Here is a 19,723-nt window from a genome sequence, read left to right as displayed (position 1 = left end):
CCAAGTTCTTTCCTATTCATAAGACACAGAACATTATTAAATTTTAGTGTCCTGGATTATCCATTGTCAACTTGACACAAGTTAGAGAGTTATCTGAGGAGAGGGAACCAAAATTTAAACACTGCTTCCATAAGATTGACCTGTGGATAAGCCTATGGTAGAATTTTCTTAATAAGTGATTGCGAGTAGTGCCACATATAGACAGGTGGTCCTGGGGATAGGAGCTCCACAAGGACCAAATATTTGGTCCACAAAGACAAAATCTGGACACAGGGTCTTTTCTGAGACTGACATTCAACCAAGGACCATGTATGGATATAACCTAGAACCTCTGCTCAGATGTAGCCTGTGGTAGCTCAGTAACCAATTGGTTTCCCATAGTGAGGGGAACAAGGACTATTTCTAACAGGAACTCAATGACTGGCTCTTTGACCTCCCCACCCCCCAAGGGAGAAGCAGTCCTGTTAGGCCACAGAGGAGGGCTTTGCAGCCAGTCCTGAAGATACCTGATAAAACAGGATTGGATGAATGGGGAGGAGGTCCCCCCCCCCCATCAGTGGACTTGGAAAGGGGCACGGTGGAAATGAGGGAGAAAGGGTGGAGTTGGGAGGGAATGAGGGAGCGGGACACGGCTGGGATACAGTTAATAAAATGTACCTGATAAGAAAAAAATAAAATTAAATAAAAAAAAAGAAAGCATGATGAGCAACTCATGAAAAGGAAGCCAGTAAGCAATGACTTTCCATGGCCTCTATTTTAGTTCTACTTCATGGTTTTGGCATTTTGTTCCTTGCCTGATTTTCTTCAATAATAGATGTTTAAGTATAAGCTGGTGTTTAACAATAAGCTGAAATAAACCCTTTCTTGACCAAGTTAGCTATATGTTTCATAAAGCAATAGAAAACCTGATTAAGAGCTATAAATAACTTATCTAAAATTATTTAGATCAATGACAATGTACTTTGTGTGGCAAGTGAGGAGGCCTGAGATCTTTCTCATTATTATCCATATACATACACATATTCAGACACACAGACACACACAAACTAATTTTAAGGGAAATACAATAATAATTTTACATCATATTCTTCATAATTTTAAAATTGCTTAGGAGATTCAAGGCATTCACAAATCACTTTTTAAAGTACTTTGTCAATAATAAAATTTTTGTATTGTATATTGGATGCACCTGAGATTACAGTTACTCAAAAAAACACCTGTATTTGTATTCTTATTTATTTATTCTCTCATACATTATATTCTGACCAAGTTTCCTCTCCCTTTTTCCTTCCAGTTCCTCCCTCTCTCCTCTCTGCTCCCCATCCACTCCTCCTATAAACATATCTTTTTAGAGACCTGAATTTTTTTTTTTTAACAGAACAAGGCTCAAAAAAATAAAATAGCTTAAGAGTAGAAGCCATCTTTACTGCTGGCTTCAGCACAAAATTTTACTCTAGATAGTAAGTCAGAAAACAAACAAACAAAAAACAAACAAACAAATAAAAAAAAACCAACAGTGCTGATATTCAGACTATTTCCCTGTTACCATAAGGCCAGAATTACAATACCCCCAGGGTTGGCAGTTCAAGAACATCAAACTTTAGCTTCTTTTCTATTTTGTTTTGTTTCTTTTTTTTCCAATTTTTACCTTTCTCTTTCATTATTTGAGGTAAGAAAGGTTAGGAAGTAGGAAGATTCAGAAAATAAAAAGCTACAAAAGTGAATATGATAATTAGCTTGGTGTTACTATCACTTCCAAATTCTTTAATGTCTTAAGCAACCCCAATTATCTAATGTTCAAATGGTTATAATAAAAGAGGTGGTTTGATATTTGCATATTATTAATATCTATAGAATTACAACACTTAGCAAAGAGAATTTGCAAAATTGGTGTATAAAAAGACATTTATTTGAACATTCTGGACTGACATTTGGCAAAGTGGACCACTCTGAACTTTCCAGGCAAATATAATGTCATTAAATGAGGTGTGTTTATTAAACTGGTATTAGTGGTTGTATTATCATATCTTCATACATTAAAGTTGTATAGCTATAAGGTGTAAAATAAATATGCTTAATACTTTAAGGTTACATAAGACATAATATTACATTGCTGCAATGTGGTAATGTGTACTTTTCTTCTTATGCCATACGATATACTGGTATTAGTATATACTTTTCTTCTTATGCCATACGATATACTGGCTATATATGCATAATTATAGATATATCAATTATAACAAGTGTGCTGCATTTTATAAATTCATGTTTCCCAAATGGGATGATGAAGTGAGTTCATTTTGCACTAATGGAAACTCAAATCTCTTACTATGTATGACCCAATTTTAAGTTTTCTAGAATTATTCAAGTATTGGATAAAAGAAAGTGGTATTCACATGAATTCACCTCCCTCTTTGCTGAAAAATATTTCACAGAATGGACTTCTTTGGTTATATTTAGTATATTTATAAAAGAAAAATATTTAATGGGTATTCATATATGCAAGGTGAAGGACAGAACTAAGATCCATTTGCATTTTTCTTCTTAATGGTACGACCATCAAACAGCATCTATTATTAGGTCATACTGATTTCAGCACTTTCTCGTTTTTCCTTTTTTTTCAGAGATTTTATGCACTTAATGACACATTAATATTCTTCTTATGACTCTTATCATCTTACATCCAGAAATCTGGACAAATACAGTCTGCAGACTGGATCCAGCGTAGCAGTCCTGATTTTGTTTGCTCAGTGACTAAGTCAGACTTGCTGCTAAATACGCTATTGATTATCCCAATTTAGACTGCTTTAATATCTTAGGAAAGAATCTATAAGTGGGTTCTAGCTAAAAATCTGTAATCCCACTTTCTCAGAAGGCTGAAGCAAGAGATCAATGATTGATAGTTTCTACGGGATACAGTGTAAATTCAATCACAGCTTGCAGTTTAATGAGACACTGTATCAAAATTAAAATTTCAGAAGGGCTGATGATGTAGCTTAGTAGCAGAGCATTCAGTATGCCCAAGGCCCTAGATTACATATCTTATATCTTTTATGTGTATACAAAAGAAAGAAAAAGGGTGGGAGGGAAAAAGGAAGGAAAGGAAGAAAAAGGTGAAATAAATCTTTCAACCTAACACATGGACATTTTATATAATACCACTGATGAGATTAGTTAAATACACAGTTGAATCACTGAGTGATAAGTTGGTTCACTTTACAATTCTGAGTCTAGGAAGAGCATTACTACGATTTTCAGAGCATGATCTGAGCATACCTTTGACAGAGATCTGTGCTATTGCTTCAATGACACCCAGTGTTGACATAGCAACACAGGTATAGTTTGCTGACTGTCTTACATCATTCAGCTCTAGGACATTTCTTCCTATTGGCATATCATCTTCAGGTGTCAGATCTTCTGCCCCCAACATCCACTTCACATAAGGCATTGGTGAGCCCACTGCCACACAGGTGATATTTACACTTCCACCTGGCATGATTTCATGATTAGTGGGTGGGATAGAGAATCTTGGTGGGACACGGCGAACTGGAACAAAACACAAGGCAACATGATAACATATACAAGGCAAGAACAAAGAAGCTTATCAAACACATCATGCACCATACAGACATGATTAAACAGTTGAAACATATTGTAAATTATCCAAAATCACAACAAAAAGAAAAACTGTGAATAATACAGACCATACAAGTATGGTGTGTGTATACACAGAATCACTTATTTAATCATTGATATCTTAGACACAGTCATACAACAGTCAATTCAGACCTACACTGACCCCACACAAAAATGAAAATCTCTACAAATTAACAATACACAAATACCATGCATAAACACTAAATTATATACATACATGCATATAACAATGATTCTATGCAGGCATGTATATACAAAAAGATGACAGATTCGTCATCAGAATGTGTGAGTAGCAAGAGTGACTTCTGTTCTGTGTACTCCTACGTGATATGAAAGTGTGTACAGGGAAGTCACATCCCACCCTGGGAAAAACATCACCTTGAGTACACTGAAATAGCAATTTATTTGCTTTCAGATTCAGAGGGATGCAGCCTCAAAACTTCAACTAATAATAGAACAAACACAGAAGAGAGAGAGAGGGAGAGAGAGAATGTGTGTGTGTGTGTGTGTGTGTGTGTGTGTGTGTATGTTTGTAAGTGACAGTCACAGAAGAAACATAAAACACCAGTAGATACTATACTGGATTGGGTCATGCGAGAATCATGCACAAGGTGGACTCTTAAGGCCCACAACAGAACAATGGAAGAATGGCTAGACAATCCTAGACAAGGAAAAAAAGAAATAGTGGGAAGATAGGAGTAAACACAATGAAAGAAGGTAAAGTATAGTTATTGAGATGAAGACTTGAAAGTTAGGAGATTACATGTTACAGGGAGGTCATTACAGGTAAGGACTACAGACTCGGGGGAAGGGGGTTCACATTCAGGATTCCACTCAGTTTGTATATAAGGATAAATAGCATCAATGACCACAGAATCCAGTAAGAATAATTTTATTTCCATATTCAAAGTGATGGGCATTCAATCTATAATACACAGCAGGATGTGACATTAAGAGGAATGACCATATTAAACATGACACAGAAAAAAACAAACAAACAAACCACACCACCACCACCAAGCAAACACTGTTCAGTGTTCCTGCTTCAGATAGTCTGCATGTTAAGCTGTACTTAAATACATGCACTTTCACATGGTACGAAGCCAAGGTGAGAAAAAAATAGGTTCTGTCTCGGACTTCAGGGACAAAATCTTAATACTAAGAACTTCAAATCAAAGGGGAAACCTTCAGGAGCACATGATAAAGACAGATAACAATGAATTTTTCTGAAGTTACAGGAAAGGTCTGGGAAACAACCTCTTAACCCTAAGAAGAAGTTAAGGAATCCTGTCTGGAACTCTGGCTGCACTTAGGATCTGAAAACTCTCTGGCAGGGAGAGGGCTCACTGCAAGGGTGTGGGGGTGAGTGACATTCATAGGGAAGACAGTGCTAAGCATGCCTCCTGCAGTCAACTCAGAGGTTACTGGAGCAAGCAGGGGCCAGTGCAGACTCCAAGGCATCAAAGAACATATCAAGAGAAATGGAAGGCAGGGAACAATTATAAAATATCATTCGGGGGCAGCAGGCACCCTGAGAAGACAGAAATAAAAGGTGGGTAGGAAATAGGAAGAGTAGGGGTGGAGAGGAAAGCAGGAACACTGACCAATGCACTAGACCATAGAGAGTTAAGTGTTACCAGTTCCCATGCACCCAGGTACAGTCTCTCCCATCATGCACTGCATTTAGACACCATCAGCAAGCAACAGAAGCCAAGGCCAAAACATTCTCTGCAATAATATACCGTTAACCAAAAGAAGACCACAGTGCAGCTACATTCATTTCATTTGTATTCTTTGTTATTGATTTAAGTAAGAGTTTTGTAAGGTGGGTAAAAAGTAAAAAACACACCAACCTTCTCGCAGCTCTGAGGGATGTAGGGGGGTTTGATGCAGAACACAATGAAATGAGGAAAAGGAGAAAAACAAGGGAAACACAGAGAGAGTAAAAAGGCCATATCAAGGCTTTCAACCACTACTTGAACATCGTTAATTGCTCTACTTCATCTTCCTACCCCAGCTGGAAAAGTTAGCGATACCTTATTGACTTATGTAGTATTAGGAACAATAGCTAGCATCATTTTGAAATTTTCATAGAAGAAGGAATGCATGCCTCATGCAGCAAAGAAGGTCACCATTGTGAGGAAAAAGGATTGGGCCCTCAAAAAATTTATGGGAATAAAGGTTCTCAATGCATCCCCCACTTCCACCCCCACCCCAGCTACAAACTCCATAAAGAGAAAGGAAAAGGGTATCCCCAGGGGCACACAGAATTATCTGTGACAAAAATTTCAAAATCAAGCTAGGTATTATTTCCTTACGGAACCCCATTCTATGGTTATCTTAAGGCTCTCACAGGCTACAACCGTTCCCTCCCCCACCCATGCCTCTTGATTATTCAATGTTGTAGACCTAGAATAAGAATGTTTCCACCAGAAAACAAAACAAAACAGAACCCAGCAGGGACTAGCTTTGACAACTCTGGGGAAGAGGGGTACACCTTCCTGCTAAAATGAAAGGCACAGCCATTTCTATGCTCAAGATGCAATCATTTAAGTACTCATGAGAAAATATGAATGGATTGTTAAAATTCACTCTTACTTCAAAAACAGCTAATAGAACCTCCTAAAATAAAGTCATTACCCTATGGCATATAAATGCATGTACATATATAAAACTGTGTTTTACTTAGGAAAGCATAATAGGAAGGAAGACAATCGCGCTATTTTTATGTAGCAACTATTTTTTCTTAAGCTGGAGCCTTTATGCCCCGAGCTCCACAGCAAAGCTTATGGAGATGTAAACACCTTCATGCTTAGAGCTGATTAGTAGCAAACCGAGCACTTATTTCAAGGTTTGTAAGGAAACAGATGAGAAACAACAAAAAGAAGTGAAAGAAAAGAAGAAAACGTCAAACAAATACCAAGCACAGTCAGTCAGAACAGTCAAAATAGAATCAGAAGTAAAAATGCAAATAAATATCCACAAACCTCAAGCCTCGTGTAGATGTGAAAAACAACAGATTTGAAATTTTAATATTCTACTTAGTAAACTGCTCCAGCAACAGTCATCATTACCCAATCCTCTTGTTAAATACCTCCATAATCAGACCCTGTAGGCATCTCTACTCCCCCTGAGCCTGAATGGAGAAGCCATGCCAGGGTTATGTCATTCCTACCTCTGACATATAAATTGGCAGGGGCAGAGTAGCGAGTGCCCGCGCTGTTGGTGGCAACACACTCATATTTTCCTTGGTCGGATTCTTCACTCTGTTCAATCTGCAGGGCTCCTGTATGGATATAAAATATACCACCAAAGAAGTGGTCAGAGAAGGTTTTTGGGGTTCAGCAAGCTAAACCTCTTAACAATATGAAAAGCCCTGAAAAGCGAAGGTCCACTCAACGTCGATTCAATCTCTTGCTAAGTTGCACAGACAGAAAATGATGCGATGAGAAAAACATATAGAGATTATTTTTTACATTGTCAATGCTAGCATAAGAAAACAATATCTTTTTTTTCCCAAGCAAGACTTATAAGTCATAATTAGCACTCTTATCTCCTAGACTAATAAAATGAAGATGGGTGAGACTGCTTCAAGGAAGTATGGCTTTTAAATAAAACAAAAGATTAATATTTTGTTTTGTTTTGTTTCATTTTGGCAACAAAAGTGGCGCAAAAGATAGGCACACTCAAAAAAAACCAGGCTGAGTTTTCAAGAAAGTCTTCTGTGGAAGAAAGCCAAAAATACACGCAGCGAGCACAAAAAGGCTGCACAAAGCAAAAAAATTAAAATTAGTCATTATCAATTATGAAAATATTACTTTAAGAAATAAAACTCCCTTAAGACATGCAGACTTTTTAAGAAAAGAAAGACAGTTTGCCACAACTTACAATTATTTCTGACATTTGCTGAAAAACAAAGAGCATTTGCATTAGAGGAGTTTTAAAAAGTTCAAAAGCAAGGCCCAGGCCAGCCAGGAAGAGCCAACCAATCACTGCTTGAGGACCTCTGGATAGATCCCCTAAGACACCCATCAAAATCCACTGTGGGATTAGCAGTGTGGTGTCACAAAACCCCAAGAAAAATACAAAAGAAGAATTACAAAAGAAACGCACACTGAGTCAAAGTATGAAAAACCGGCAATACCACATACCACCAAGAGTACTGAGAACCTGTTTCCACGGCTGAAGGACAGAAGATCCAAAAATCCAGAGACGAGCACCCAAGAAAAAAAGAAGTGGAGAAAAAAGCACTGCTGTCAGACTGTAGGAGGGGTCAGGTGGAAGGGGGAGTCATTCTTTGACTTTTAAGACAGTAAGAGAAAAAAAGAATTGAAGAACAAAAGCAAAATCCTTTTGAAAGATAAAGACAAAAAGCAGACGGTCCAGGCTGTCTTCTGCATGTCTGCCACTGTTCTCCAGACCGCCCTGGCTTTGGTCCAGAACAAGAACAGCTAAGGAAGAAAAAATGATCTTTTTTTTTCTCCAGTTGGACAAAAAAAAGGTAAAAGAAGAAGAAAAAAAAGGAAAAAAAAAAAGAAAAAGGAAGAAGAAAAGGAAAAAGAAAAAAGAGGGACAGATGGTAAGCTGTGACTGGTCTGAGGTCTAACGACCTGGATATGCTTTCTTTGAAGCATATCACAACTTAAATAATCATTTTCATAAATAAAGAAATGAACAAAACAAAGGAAAAAAAGAAAAAGGAAAGTCCACAATGTGAGTCACGAATCATAACAAAACGGAAGGAAAGAAATCAGGTAGATGGATATTATGGGGATGGATCTGAAAACAGGACAGAGATGAGAGAGATGAAAGGACAGGGAGAATGAGCAAGATCATTCTGTGAACGTTAGGTCAGCATTCTTACCTCTTATTGGTGTACCACCTGGGTGGATAATATGAATGCAAATAAGATTAGAAAGAAGAAGCATTAGTACGAGAAGAAGGGGGCTAGGGCTGGGGAGAAGAATTTGATTAGATTTACAGAATTAAATAAGGTCTTAAAAGAAACTTGAATTACTATACTGGTAAACAGGAATATATTAGATTGTATCATTAGATCATAAAAGCAAGGTGCATTAAACCACAGAGGGCAAAGGTCATAGCAGGCAGAATTGCCTTTTTCAGAGAAGCAACTGAGTTCTTAAGTCTGGGGTTAGAAGTATATCATATAAGTTTTGTATTCTTTAAAAAAAGAAAAAGAACTCTACAGCATTTTTAATGCATAGTTTAGGAAAACACTGGCTAAGCTATTTAAGTATATATATAAATATATATATATACTATTTGAGGAACTACTACAGACTAGCTAGAAACAAACACTGAGGATTGGAATCTTATGATATTCATTATGCTACAATTGTGTGATTAACTTGTGTACTATTTTCTTTATTTATACAGTGTTCTTAAGATAAACAGTTCTGTGGAGATATGCATGTGTGCGCCACTACAGAGATCTGGTGCCTACACTGACAGTTAGTAAAATGCATGCCATGCATTTTATTATTATTAATAATAATCATATTCTGAATATGGAAATTAGTGGGGGTGAAGTGTGCTTCAGAACTAAGCACTTACCAATAGATTCTGGAGATTTAAATACGGAGAGAAGAAAGACAGCATAAAAATATTATTATATTCCTCATAATTTGGTACAAATTTTTCAGAGTTAAAGCTTTATTATACTAAATCATCTATGTTACATGTGAATAATTATTTATTTACAATAACAGAATGCTAATCTATACAATTCTGCTGACAACAAGCAAAAGAGTCAGTTAACAAGACGCTTTAACATCACAGGACAGGTCAAAAGCTGAGAACTCTGGGAAGACAGGCAGTTAACAAATTAGAATTTTATATCAATATTACTACCAACGCCATAGCACAGAGATTATTAGTATACATTCCTGTGACATTGCATAGGGACAGGATCTAAACTTTTAAGAAACTTAGAACATTTTCTATTTAATCTACAGAGGGCAAAGGAATAAACTGGAATGAGAACCAGACAAGGAACTGGAGTAAAGATGAAGAAAACAGCAAAAGCTGGAGTCTACAACAAAGCAGACTTCTGTAGATCCAGTCACTGGAGGGGTCAAAGCCCTCGAGCATGGGCACACGCTGCCACAGTTACTGTGCGGACTATGCTCACTAATAATGACACAGAAACGGGGTTGATCAAATCCCTTCCTTTCATTGGTACTTAGAAAAGGACTTTTAAAAATATACCTGGTCACTCATGAATCCATGTTTCTGTATATTGTGTATTAGTGAAAAGAAAGCAGATGTGCCCAAACTCACTAAACTTGGATGAGTTTAAATGTAGAAAAGAAAGCAGAAAATATACTTGAATGCAACTGAATTATTTTCATGTTTAATATGAACATTTTTATAGGGAAATAGCCACTGTAGCACCTTCTAAGTTTAGAATGAAATTCAATGTTGAAATAAATTTTTTTCAAAAGAAAATGAAGAAGGAAGAAAGAAGAGAAAATGGATCAATCAAATACCGCAAAAAGCAGTAAATTAAAAATTATTAAGAATACAGTCACAGCAGTGAGCAATGTGGATTAAACAGAAGTCGCAAAACACACCAAGGGAAGACAGATTCTGGATGAGGCCATGACCTCACAAACATGTACAACACATTAAATAACAGAGAAAGAGAAAAGAGATAAATACCTAAAAATAAAAATTAAAAAAATAATTAAAAAATTAAAGAATAATAAAAAAGAAGGTATTTTAAAAAACTGTCTAGGAGTGAGTGGAAACAGTAACAAGACCCTACCTGAACGTAACTGTTTAATACGACCATTGTTGTTGCTTGTATCAACAGGTAAAAAATCTTTAAACCAAGTAATTTCTGGATCCGGATTACCGCTGGCTGCACAAAGCATGGTGGCAGTGCGGGTACGTTCCACTACCTTCAACTGTGGGCCCATGTCAATGGTAGGGAACCCCCTTGGAATCTGATCCTCTGTAAGACAAAAGGTAACACAATTATTTCAACAACGGTAAAGTTGTAATTCATTATCTGTCATAAATCTGTTCCTTATTTAACATTAGTGGAGAACTAAACACAAACCAAACACTGTTGTACTACTGGATTGGACACAATCACATGCTTATTTCCAACCAGTTCTAAACACAATCTATGTGGGAAGGCAATGCACTGCCAAATAGATCAGAGTGCAGTAAATACTATGATGAGGGAATTCAGGAGTACTTCAGGAGCTCAGAGGGGAAGGTAATGGACATAGACATACTAATGCCTGCCACAACGAGCATACAAAGGGGAAGTGCCTTTGATGGATCGTTAGAAAGAAAAAAAATTGACAGCTGGCAAAAAGGAAGAGGGGATTTGTTTTTTCTAGAAAGATGGAAATATCATATACATCTAGGTGGTGACACAAGCAGACCACAGGATCCAACATAATGGAAAGTACTTAAGCAGACATGATGCAAGCAACTTGATTTATAAACATAATCAAGCTCTCTCTACTCTAAGGGATATACTTCTCATAGCTTGCAAATAAAGCTCCACATAAATGACTGCTGTACCCACTGTCTTTTATTTACACATTAAAATAATAATCCATTGGAAGACTAAAAACATAATAATGTTGAATCCATTTTCCTGTCAACCTCTACACAATACACTGTAGTAACCATTTACCCATATCATTTACATTGTATTCTGTTATAAGTCATCTGGAGACTAACTAAAGCATAAAAGGATTATAAGATTATATGCATGCCAGACAATTTTATACAAGGAACCCAAGGTGTATGTGTTTGTGTGTGTGTAATGCACATATATGAGTCTGTGTGCTAGCACTAAGCATTCCCAGATACTTAAGCAATGAATATGAACAGATGAATTTTTTTTCAAAAAAGCACACAGTTCAACCATGATGAATTTTTCATAAGGAACTTCAATTAATCAGAAAATTTATCGTAGTTTTTACTAAGGAACAAAGGCAACTTATGATTATCAACATAAAAACATGCAGGTTTTACAGTGAGAGAATATTTTCCAAAAGGCTAATAATTTAAAATATGTGATTGCTACATTTTGAACCTCTAACCCTATTAAAGTTCTCCCTACCATACCAAAATTGCTGTAGACATAGATCTTGAGAGTTGTAGACCCACAACCCCATCTCTACATTCCTAGAAATCAACTACTTTGGCAGCACTTCTAACCAGAAGTAGAAAGTATTTGCTACATTAGCCCTGCTGGGATTTTAGCTTGATGGGTAATGCTCCCTATGAACCCTATTGTCAAATGTCAGATTTTCAACCAGCCTTAATATTAATTTAATAAATATATCCTCATGACCACTGAAACAGCCAATTCTAAACTGATTTACAAACATAAACACAAGTGCATAAAACCAGTGAGAAATCATGAGTAAGACATCTGCTTCTTCTGGGACTTCTTAAGAGTTAACGTTCAATTTTCTGCCTCAGAATCTCCACTCTGATGTCTTCACCATGTATTCAGTTGACGCTGTGTCTTTTCTAACCATTCTCTATAGCCTTGGTATAATTCCGTCTTCTATACTTCAGTGCCCAAGGTCTTTGTTAAATTAGGTTCTGTGTCCCTACAGAGGAAGCCCCTCACAGGAAAGTCCCATATCTGACACCTGTCTACTGTAGAAATCTACTTGTCAGAGGATGGATAGAATTCAGTTGAAATCAACTAATTTCCAAAGATTTTCCAAAAATCCTTCAAACACATTTAAACTTTTCCTAACTAAAGCTATGAGATCAGCAGGCATGTAAATCCACTATTCACCTCTGTATAACATGAGTTCCTTCAGATCTTATTTACATCCGATGACCTGACATTTCAATAATCAGGTTTTTAAATGCCAATGGGTCCTAAGAAGTTCTGGAAAGAGATAACCAGAATAGTTCAGGACTGTTCAGGTTCCTGAAACAATGTTAAATGCTACCAATAAAAGGGTATGTTTTTGTAATAATCCTAGGCAATTGCAAGAGATAGTTGATGTGCTAATAATTCAAAATACATACTTTGAGTATACAAGTTGGTCCATTTGATTTTGATACCTGCATTTTGGAAAGACTATTTCTTATCAGACCAGGTTTTTGGAGCCTAGATTGAAAATATAAGTAAAACAAACAAGCAAACAAATAACAATGCTTATTTTAATGAAGTACAATTAAGTTGAAAGATAAAATGGTATTGAGAGACCAAAGAATTTTGGGTATTGCTTTAAAGTTTAAAGCACAAGCCTGAACAAAGGCCAGCCAGGTTGAACAGGTCCAGCTACCTGCCAGGAGGAACTAGCCTTACCACATTCTTTTTCTGCCTACTAGAGATAGAGTTGCTAAGAAACCAACCCAGATGGCCAGGCCAGAACTGTTTATGGTCTCAGCATCTAAAGTAAACCAATCATTTCAAAAGTCAATCTCTCTCACCCAATCATGTAATGCCAAGGCATGTAATCCACAGCTTGCAGTTTTTCCCTTTAAAAACCTTGTTGCACTAGACAGCCCCACTGAACTCTTCCTCTTCACCAAAGAGGCTGCTGTGATCTTGGCTCAAGCTTGTAATAAAAAGATCCTGATGTATTTGCAGCGGAGTTGATTCCTGGTGGTCTTTGGGGTCACATGAACTGGGCATCACAGTATCATACTGTGTTTCTTCAAATATTCAAATTCCTATCCATCCTCTGCTAGTAGAAGTCTATAGTAGACAAATGTCAGATATAGTGGTTGGAACTTTCAAAATGATTTTTTCAAATCTCAAAAGGAAAATTAAAACTTAAAAGTAATATAGTGAGTATCTTGAGAATTGGGTTGTGATTAATTTAAAATCTATTTCAATTAAATTCCATCAAAATATACTTTATGTCTTTTTTACAGGTATTGCCAATATATTTACATGTGCAGCATAGTTCTAATGTTGTTTGAGCAAAAAAACAAAAAAAAAAAACAAACAGGAAAACAGAAAGATCACTCCTAGTCATGTATCCAAAAGTTGCTCAAGTACACAACAAGGACATTTGTTCAACCACGTTTTTGGCAGTTTTACTTGTAATAGCCAGAAGCTGGAAACAACCCAGATGCTCCTCAACTGAGGAATGGATACCAAAATTGTGGTACATCTACACAATGGAATATTACTCAGCAATAAAAAAAAACAAGGAAATCTATGAAATTTGCATGTAAATGGTGGGAACTGGAAAAGATCATATTGAGTGAGGTATCCCAGGAGCAGAAAGAAACACAGGGTATATACTCACTTATAAGTGGATATTAGACATATAATATATGATAAACCTACTAAAATCTGTACACCTAAAGAAAATAATCAAGAAGAAAGACTGGCTAAAGTGCTCAATCCCCACTCAGAAAGGCAAAAAACATGGACATCAGAAGAAGGAGAAAACAGGAAAAAGGACAGGAGCCTGCCACAGAGGGCCTCTGAAAGGCTCTACCATGCAGGGCATCAAAGCAGATGCTGAGACTTATGTCCAACCTTTGGGTAGAGTGGAGGGAATCTTATGAAAGAAGTGGGAAATAATAAGAGCTGGAGAAGACAGGAGCTTCACAAGGAGAGCAACAGAACCAAAAAATCTGAGCACAAGGGTCTTTTCTGAGACTGATACTCCAACCAAGGACCATTCATGGAGATATCCTACAACCCCTGCACAGATGTAGCCTATCGCAGTTCAGGGTCCGAATGAGTTCTCTAGTAATGGGAACAGGGACTGTCTCTGACATGAACTGATTGGCCTGCTCTTTGATCACTTCCCCCTGAGGGGGGAGGAGCCTTAAGAGGACACAGAGGTAGACAATGCAGCCAGTCCTGAGATCTGATAGACTAAGATCAGAAGGAAGGGGAGGAAGACCTCCTCTATCAGTGGACTGGGGGAGGGGCATGGGTGGATAAGGGGGAGAGTGAGTGGGATTGGGAGGTGAGGAGGTAGGGAGCTACAGGGGAGTACAAAGTAAATAAATTGTAAATAATAAAAATTAAAATTAAAAAAAAAGAACTGCTCTGAACTGCACATATCATTAAACATCTCGCTTGGCAGCTATTGATCAAAAACTGCTTCAAATGATACAATTGACCTCTTGTGCTCAAAACTGCAATAAATTGCCTTCATCATTTAGATGAGATTTCTGAAAACAAATCTTAGATTTAGTTTTATTTTTAATTTTCTGGTAACCAAGTTATGTTAATAATTTTACATATCCATCTTGGGATTTCCCACAGGTTCATGTACCAGTTGCGTGCAATGCATCAATTTTGCTTTGCTGGTCAATTCCCTTTCACATGTCATCTCTATAAAGAGCCAAGCCTATAGTCAGGCTTATCCATGTACTGTCACAAGTATTTGCTAAAAGTGTTTCCCTTGGAAATCTCAATTTAATAACCATCTATGGGAAATGCAGCTCTCATCATGGAGGTCACTTGAAGCATGGACTTGTGCCTCCCAAGCAAACTAGTACACATTTGCATCTACTTTCTTTCCCTTTTGCTCAAAAAGGACACTTCAGAGCCTTCTTTTCATTTACACAAATACATGGCAAAAAAATCTTTCTCACATATGCAAAGGAATTTTGTAGATTGTAAAGAGAATTTCTATCTTAGTCTTAATAAGGGTAATTAAATTCTATCCACCACCCTTCCTTGCACAGAACCCCTTTGAATCTACTATCTTCATTAATTTTTCATGAGAAAAATCACAATGTAACAGATTCAAACAGCCAGAGCTGTTATAAGTTGACAGATGGGGCTTGCTTCCAACTTGATTGTCAGGTATTTGGCAATAAAACTCAGTATTCAACATAAAATAGACCGTAGAAATAATGAAATTTCTAATTGGAATGCTTATCTCAGTGGGTGTAGTTTAGAAGATGTTAATTGCTTTTTTATCCTCTATATTTATTAGTAATTTATATAAAACTGCTTTGGCCATTTGATAAAATAAGATTTGACAGTTTATCAAGTCAGTAGAAACTTGAGCATCAAATCAGTACTATTAACACCTTCACCAAGCAAACACTTTCAGGGAAAGGCAGCTATCAAAAATTAACAAACCATCCATGTTAGCACTTTTAAACTTTTACATGAGGTGAAAAGAAAAACATTTTGTCCTATTCATTAATGTGCTCATTAAGGTTTAAAGTGCCTTACTTATCACCGTTCTATATTAATATTCAATCATGCAGAATTAGCTTCTAATTCATCAACAATTTAAATCAGACTTGACCTTCAGGAAACCATTTGGTCTGCTGCTTTGAGAGGCCATTAAAGGGCAGATGACTGTGCACTTGTGCTCAGCGAATCGTGTACACACACACACACTGTTTGGAATGGCAGTTACAGCAGATGTGGAAATACAGCACAGGCGCTGACTGTTTATATCCTAATGAAATATGCCAATAGGAAACTTTTAGTTACAATAAAGAACTAGGAATGTGAATGTCAGCATTTTGTAGAGTTAATTTACCATTGCTGCTGAACTTAGTGACATAACTAGGACTTGAAAAGTATTTACAAGTAAATGGATATCACTATTTTGTAGAGAGTTATGCACTGGATACCTATGAATGATAACGTAAAGTCTATTATATAATTTTCCGAGTGAAAGTATAAATGGTTTATAGTTTAAACCCATCGTTCATCTATAAATAATGTGAGTAAGATTTTTACTTTCAATCCTAATTGACAAAATTGAACCTTTCATATTTGAAAGGATAGAACTCTAAATCAACTTAGTTCTCCTGTGGTGGCCATAAGCAATTCGTACTGCCTAATATTGTTAGTGGTTGTACAAAGTGAATTCAACCTGACTTGGCCTTTTACTGATTTAAAGAAGTTTCTGTTGAAGGACTGAAGGACTGTTTGTCATTGTCTTTGAAAAAGAAAACAAACAAACAAACAAAAATAATTTACCAGATATGTCACCAAGATTTTCATGTCTATCTGGTATGCTTCCTGACATGTACCAGCAAAATATGTATTAGCTTTTGTTCAGAAACATTCCGATAGCATTGACAAAACAAAGGTTTTACCAAGAGAGAGACGTGCGGGCTGAAATGAGAATGGACCCCTCTAGGCTTATATGATTGAACACCTGGTCTCTAGTTGATAGAACTGTTTGAAAATTATTAGGTAGCATTGTCTTGTTGGAGAATATGTGTAACGAGAAAGTGTGCTATGAGGTTTCTGCCTCATTCCTGGGGAAGTAGATGTGAACCCTTGACTGTTCCCACCACCCTGCCTGAGCTCCACCATCGATTATAACTCTCTGGAACCATATTGTCCAACAGGTGCTTTCTTTTAAAATTTGCCTTGGCAAATGGTGGGATCTAGAAAAGATCATCCTGAGTGAGGTATCCCAGGAGCAGAAAGACACACACGGTATATACTCATTTATATAGACCTACAAGGTAGGATAAACATACTGAAATATGTGCGCCTAAAGAAGATAAACAAGAAAGAGGACCCAGAGTAAGATGATCCATTCTCACTTAGAAAGACAAATGGTATGTGCATTGGAAGTAGGAGAAAACAAGAAACAGGACAGAAGCCTACCATAGAGGACCTCTGAAAGACTCTACCTAGCAGTGTATCAAAGCAGATGCAGAGACTCATAACCAAACCTTTGGCAGAGTGCAGGAAATCATATGAAAGAAGGGGGAGTTAGTATGACCTAGAGAGGACAGATGCTCCACAAGGACAAAATATATCAGGGCATGGGGGCCCTCTATGAGACTGTTTCTCCAACCAAGATATAACCTAGAAGCCCTGCTCGGATGTAGCCCATGGTAGCTCAGTAACCAAGTGGGTTTCCCTAGTAAGGGGAACAGGAACTATTTCTGACATGAACTCAACAACTGGCTCCTTTACCTCCCCCTACCCCGAGGGAGGAACTGTCTTGCTAGGCCACAGAGGAGGACATGGCAGGTATCCTGAAGATACCTGATAAGCTAGGGTCAGATGGAGAGGGAAGAGGACCCCCTTAGCAGTGGACTTGGAAAGGGGCAGGGAGGAGATGAAGGAGGGAGGGAATAAGGGAGGGGGCTATGGCTGGGATATAAAATAAATAACCTGTGATTAATATAAAAAATAAAAATTAATAAAAAATATATATAAAATTTGCCTTGGCCATGGTATTTTATCACAGCAATAGAAGAACAACTAAGATGAGCAGTATTACAGTAAAGGAAAAGCAGCATCTCAGGAAAGAGATACACAACTTCTTTTTGGATAATTCAGAGACCAGAATTCAGGTCTCTGAGTGCAGAATAAAAAAAATGCCTTACTGCAACTACAAGAACTCCTGGAGCCATGGAAGCAGGAATGGGGGAACTTTGTGTTCTTTGTTTATGAACCCCTGTAAATGCATATTATCTGACATGTTTAAGATATTATATCAACCATTTCAGACTTCATTTAGAAAGCATTTCTATTTTCCTAAATGACTTGCTTCCTGTCCCTCCTTTAAATAGTTAACTATACTTGAGTCTATTTGCGAATCTATTTTTGTTTTCTATCTGTGATGCATTCTTTTCTACATCCTCAATTGGTATACTGAGCAGAGACAGACTTGCATGCTCACAGAATATTTCTTCATGTCTTTTTCCTAACAGATTTACTTTAATCGACAGACAATTCTTATGAGTAGAGATGTTTGCTGCACATGTGATTCTTCAACTCATTACAGAGGCTACAGGAGAAGTGGAATTAAGTTCTCAACTTCTTTTTATAGGTGTTTTCCCTGCATGAACTGGTTGTGAGCTTCTAAAAATCAAAACTAGAGACACATGACAAAACATACAAACACAGTGTTACCAAAAAGCAGCCAGTAAAATGTGCATCCACATTTACCGTTTTCCTTTCTAAAGAATAATACTGTTTCTGGTGATCAAACTCATGACAAACTAAAAACAAGTGAATGAACCACCTGTCTGTGAGGCAAATATATTGAATATATTTAACTGATAGGAGCAAAGATGTCTGTGTTAATGGGTATAAAATGGCCTTAGGAATATAGGAGATTCTTTTTTTTAATAATTATTTATTATTATTATTATTAATTACACTTTATTCATTTTGTATCCCCCCATAAGCCCCTCCCTCCTCCCCTCCCGATCCCACCCTACCTCCCCTTTCTGCATGCATGCTCCTCCCCAAGTCCACTAATAGGGGAGGTCCTCTTCTCCTTCCTTCTGATCTTAGTCTATCAGATCCCATCAGGAATGGCTGCATTGTCTTCTTCTGTGGCCTGGTAAGGCTGCTCCCCCCTCGGAGAGGTGATCAAAGAGCAGGCCAATCAGTTTATGTCAGAGGCAGTCCCTCTTCCCATCACTATGTAAGCCACTTGGACACTAAACTGCCATGGGCTACATCTGTGCAGGGGTTCTAGGTTAACTCCATGAATAGTCCTTGGTTGGAGTATGAGTCTTTGGGAAGTTCCCTGTGTTCAAATTTTCTTGTTCTGTTTCTCTCCTTGTGGAGTTCCTGTCCTCTCCAGCTCTTGCTATTTCCCACTTCTTACATAAAATTCCATTCACTCTGCCCGCCAGTTGGCCATCAGGCTCAGCATCTGTTTTGATAGTCTGCAGGGCAGAGGCTTTCAGAGGCCCTCTGTGGCAGTTTCCTAGGTTGTTTCCTGTTTTCTTCTTCTGGCTTTCAGAGGCCCTCTGTAGCAGATTCCTAGGTTGTTTCCTGTTTTCTTCTTCTTCTGATGTCCATCCTCTTTGCCTTTCAGGATGGGGATTGAACGTTTTAGTTAGAGTCCTCTCTTTTGCTTAGTTTGTTTAGATGTACCGATTTTAGTGGGTTTATCGTATGTTGTATGTTTATATGAGTGAGTATATACCACTTATAGAGCACTGAAGTGAATTTTATGACTTTGAAAGGTAGAATGAGCCAACTGGGAAAGTTGTTGATATTATAAAACAAGGAGCCAGGTGTTGTTACCACACCTACAATTCTATTGCTTAAGAGCCTCTGGCAGGAAGATCATAAGGTTGTACCCTGCATAAGACATAGATGTAGAAGTAAAAGAGCAAAAAG

General features: G+C 37.4%; 1 protein-coding gene across 5 annotated transcripts in view; it reads right to left on the bottom strand.

Annotated features, from left to right (window-relative positions):
- Ptprd (protein tyrosine phosphatase receptor type D) overlaps nt 1–19,723 on the bottom strand; it is a gene marked incomplete in the record, with an annotated part of 2,622,804 nt that overhangs the window by 211,119 nt on the left and 2,391,962 nt on the right. For all 5 annotated transcript variants that reach the window (XM_055629942.1, XM_055629950.1, XM_055629948.1 and 2 more), the window contains 3 exon segments: nt 3,277–3,546; nt 6,833–6,943; nt 10,445–10,633. In XM_055629942.1, coding sequence (XP_055485917.1) covers nt 3,277–3,546; nt 6,833–6,943; nt 10,445–10,633 — 570 coding nt within the window.

The sequence above is a fragment of the Psammomys obesus genome, unplaced genomic scaffold, assembly GCF_907164565.1.
Source record: "Psammomys obesus unplaced genomic scaffold, mPsaObe1.curated_primary_1811, whole genome shotgun sequence".
NCBI lineage: Eukaryota > Metazoa > Chordata > Mammalia > Rodentia > Muridae > Psammomys > Psammomys obesus.
Note: the sequence above shows the minus strand (reverse complement) of the source record. Positions and strands in the feature narration are given on the sequence as shown.